This window comes from Orycteropus afer, unplaced genomic scaffold, assembly GCF_000298275.1.
Source record: "Orycteropus afer afer isolate SDZICR_OR568_19922 unplaced genomic scaffold, OryAfe1.0 scaffold00270, whole genome shotgun sequence".
NCBI classification, from domain to species: Eukaryota; Metazoa; Chordata; class Mammalia; order Tubulidentata; family Orycteropodidae; genus Orycteropus; species Orycteropus afer.
Window position 1 is genome coordinate 2,243,940 of NW_006921857.1, and position 4,042 is coordinate 2,247,981.

The following is a 4,042-nucleotide window of genomic DNA, read 5'->3' on the forward strand; positions in this document are numbered from 1 at the left end:
GTGTATGTATAGGAGCTCTAGTAGCATAGTGCCTAAGGCACTTGACTGCTAACCAGAAGGCTGGCGGTTCAAATCCACCAGCCACTCCTCAGAAGGAAGGCTGGGTGATCTACTTCTGTAGTGATGCCACCTTGGAAACCCAAGGAGGGGTCACTATGAGTCAGTTCTGACTTGATGGCACATAACAACAACAACAACAACAACAACAACAAGTGTATGTATGTGTATATGTCATTTTATTTATTTATTTTTGTTGACAATATACCCAGTAAGACATACATCAATTCAGCAGTTTCTACATGTACCATTTAGTGACATTACATTTTTCAAGTTGTGTAACCATTCTCACCCTTCTTTTCTGAGTTGTTCATCCCCTATTAACATGAATTCACTGCCCCCTAAGCTTTCTATCTAATCTTTCAACTTCCTGTTGTCAATTTGATGCCATGTAGACAGTTTTTTAAATAGCATAATGCTCAAGGCAGACATTCTTTACTAGTGAAGCTAAACTATTGTTTGGTTTTAAGAAGACGTCAGGGAATATTTTTGGTCTAAGGTTTAATGATTATCTTAGGGCAATAGTTTCAGAGGTTTATCCAACCATCATGGCCCTAGGAGGTCTGGAGTCCATGAGAATGTGTAATTCTAAGCTACATTTTCCCCCATTTGATCAGTATTCTTCTATGGAAACTTTTTTTTTTTTTTTTTAAGTTTAAATGCATTTTATTTTTAGACAACCTACACAACATGTCCCCCCACCTTAAAAAAAATAATGCCTCTACTCCAGATAAATCAGGTCAAAATAAATGGAGAGCCCAGGATGACATCAGTCCCATTTGCTAAATCCTGGTGTTATCTGGATGAAAAGCAGCAGCCAGGTAGGATGACAGGTGGTAGACCAAACAACTGCCAAATTGTTAACATTTCTCCATTTCTACACCATCTTTAAAGAAAATCATATATGAGGTCACACCATATCCTCACAGTAGTCCAACAGAGCAACCATACCATCTGGATTTGTGTTTTCACTAATAAAGAACTGGTAAATTAAACTGAAATTAGCAAGGATGTGCTTGATTTGTTTTGAAGCCCCTGTCATAAAAGATTTTACTCCTCCTGGTCTCTGTTCTTCAAGTTTGCCTTTGATTGATTCCATGTAATCTTTGATGTACTTCTTGTGAGCTTCTTTTGTGAAGCTGGTTTCCTGCCAGTGATGGTTCATGACAATATTGACCCCAGTGATTACTGTGCTTTCAGTTCCTTTACCATCCGGGCCTTCCATTGAGGAAGTCGTCAGTGTTACCCTCTGTCCTACTGCCGCCTCCAGGCACAGTCTGTCTGGGATCTCCCGGATCTTGTAAATGTCAGAGAACATCTCATCATGTCAGACAAGGTCTGGTAGATAATCATGATGGCGGCTGGGGGCAGAAATTAATGGCACTAACTTAGCAGGATCCTGGAGTTTAGAGCAAGTGCGGTCCAGCCAGATTGGCACTTGGGGGAAGGGAGGAGGAGAGGAAAAGTTATATGGAAGCTTTGATCAATATGTTCAGTAATAGTAGCCTGGCACCATCCAGTTTTTCTGGTCATATGGCAAAGGAGGCAGTTATTGATGGTGGCAATTACCTACACATTCCATAGCCTTTTCCTATGTCTGACTCTTCTTTCTCTGTTGTTCCAGATGACCAGAGACCAATTGTTGTGCCTCATAGGGTTTTCATTGGCTGTTTTTTGGAAGTAGATCAACAAATCTTTCTTTCTAACTTGTATGTTAAAAGAAAAAAAAAAATCTATTTCCATGGGGTCGATTCCGATTCACGGAGACCCCATGTGTTACAGAGTAGAACCACTCTATAGGATTTTCTTGGCTTTAATCTTTTATGGAAGTAGATTGCCAGGTCTTTCTTCCACAGCATTGCTGAATGGGTTCAAACCACCACCTATTTTAGTAGACAAGTGCAAACCACTTGCACTACCCAGGGACCTTAACCCACATGTTAGATAAACATAATCAGCACACCATCAATGCTGTGAGGCCAGCCTACCTTTCAAGTACCATCTCTTCATTAAATGGCACTGTTACTCAACTAGTCAGTGATCTTAGCTGTACTATCTCTCCATGCATGGATGTCTATTTTGTCCACAAACCTGTCGTGAGATATTTGGTCAGATGCTTTGCTGAAATCCAGTGATGTTATGAAATGGAGTCAGTTTGGTGTAATAGAAACATGTAGAAGTGAATTCTTAACAAATCTTCTACTTCCTATGATAACTGAGAGTATAGATACATATTTTTTATCCCATAAGTCACCTGCAAAAGTCTCATAAAATTTTAACATAGTTTTTTATTGTCAGTAAAGACTTGTTGATGAATGTAATTATAACCATGTATGTATCTGTATTCTCTAACCACAGAGAAAGCAAAGACCCAAACAATTTTCTTGCTAGATCAGAATTCAAAAGTAACAGCAGGAATACTAGCCGCTAGTCTGAATGGGAGAGACATGCTCTGCATGAACTCTTAATTTTAGTCAGCCATGCTGAGAACAGAAGTTACTGCCAACTGGTTAGACCTAAATTAAATAAATATTATGTGTTTGACAGAGTAGAAAAGTCATGCATGGCAGTAGTAAAACCAAACATATTTGTCACCCTAAATAAAAAGGCTGTAGTGTAAAATTTGAGATTCTCTAGCTTGGAAGGAAGAGAGAAACTTTACCTTTGATAGTGTTCCCTCCAAGGAACTTTTTAAAGTGCCGTGAGACAGACCTGACAAGTTTTGGCATGTTAAGTTTAGTCAGTGTCACCTTGGCCAAATTTTATTCAGAATGTCTCCTTAAATATGGGGGAGGGTATGCAGGGTCAACTAGTAAAGGAACAGAGGGTACATAGTCTTGACTTTTCTTTTTTCACTTTCCAAATTCTAGGGAAGACCCTCTTCTTATGAGTCTAGATTATTTCAAATTATAGCTCTTTATTCTGCATCCTGCTGTCCTTGAATCTTTCTGTATCATGATCTCAAATGACTCCCTATTGTCTACTCATCAAATGCAACATCTCTGAATTTTAAATTGCTCATGGACTAGCCTCCCCTCTCAAATAAAATAAATGATGAAATGTTTAGTTTACATCAAAATGATTTAATGAATATGCTGATGCTTACCACTCAGTTAAGAAATAAAATTTTAAAAATACTTTAGTACCCCTGCTCAGTTACATTGCCACCTTTTAATCTCAAAAATAGCTGCTATTCTAACGTTGGAGTTTATTATTATTCCAATTCAGTTATTTATACTTGTACTATAAAAATGTATCTGTATTCATATTATTTTCATGATTTAAAACCTCATATAAATTGTACCATTATTGTATATATTCTGCAAAATAGTTCATTTGCCATTACTATTTTGTGAGATTTATCCGTGTAAATATATGTAGTTCATTTGTTTTCATTTATGAGTAGTATTCCCTTACAAGAAAGTGTCATAAAGATAGATTTATGTATTCTTCTATTGATGAACATTGAAGTTTTCAATATTCACTATTAAAAACAATGTGCAAGGTGAGAGTTTTGTTTGTTTGTTTAGGGTCATTCTCTGGAAGAGAGATTTTGAGATGACTGAGTGTAGTGTGTTCATATCAAAGTCATTTAAAATTGCCAGATTACTTTCTAAAGTTGTTGTACAAATAAAAACTCCCACCCTCAGTGTGTAACTGTTTCTGTATCCCACATGCATGCTGACATGTGTATTTGTCAGACATTAATGTTTTTATGTCCATCTGATGGCTGTGAAATGGTGTCTCACTGTGGTTTTGTGCAAGTTTTCAAATATATTGACATTGTGTGGAACATTGTATTTATTTATTTTTTTATTGTGATTTGAGTGAAGATTTACAGAGCAGATTCACTTTCCATACAGCAGTTCACATACACTTTGTCTCATGGCATTGACCACAGTTTACCACAATGCAACAGCTCCCCTCCTACTTCCTCCCCATAGTTACCTCTTCCCAGTGTCCATCCCTCCATGCACCCCCGTCC

General features: G+C 37.5%; 1 protein-coding gene across 1 annotated transcript; it reads right to left on the bottom strand.

Annotated features, from left to right (window-relative positions):
• Positions 1 to 967: 967 nt before the first annotated feature.
• On the bottom strand, positions 968 to 1,375 carry LOC103205115 (translationally-controlled tumor protein-like). The gene has a single exon (XM_042782242.1). It carries the CDS (start codon positions 1,373 to 1,375, stop codon positions 968 to 970), a length of 408 nt encoding a protein of 135 aa, XP_042638176.1.
• Between the last annotated feature and the right edge of the window lie 2,667 nt (positions 1,376 to 4,042).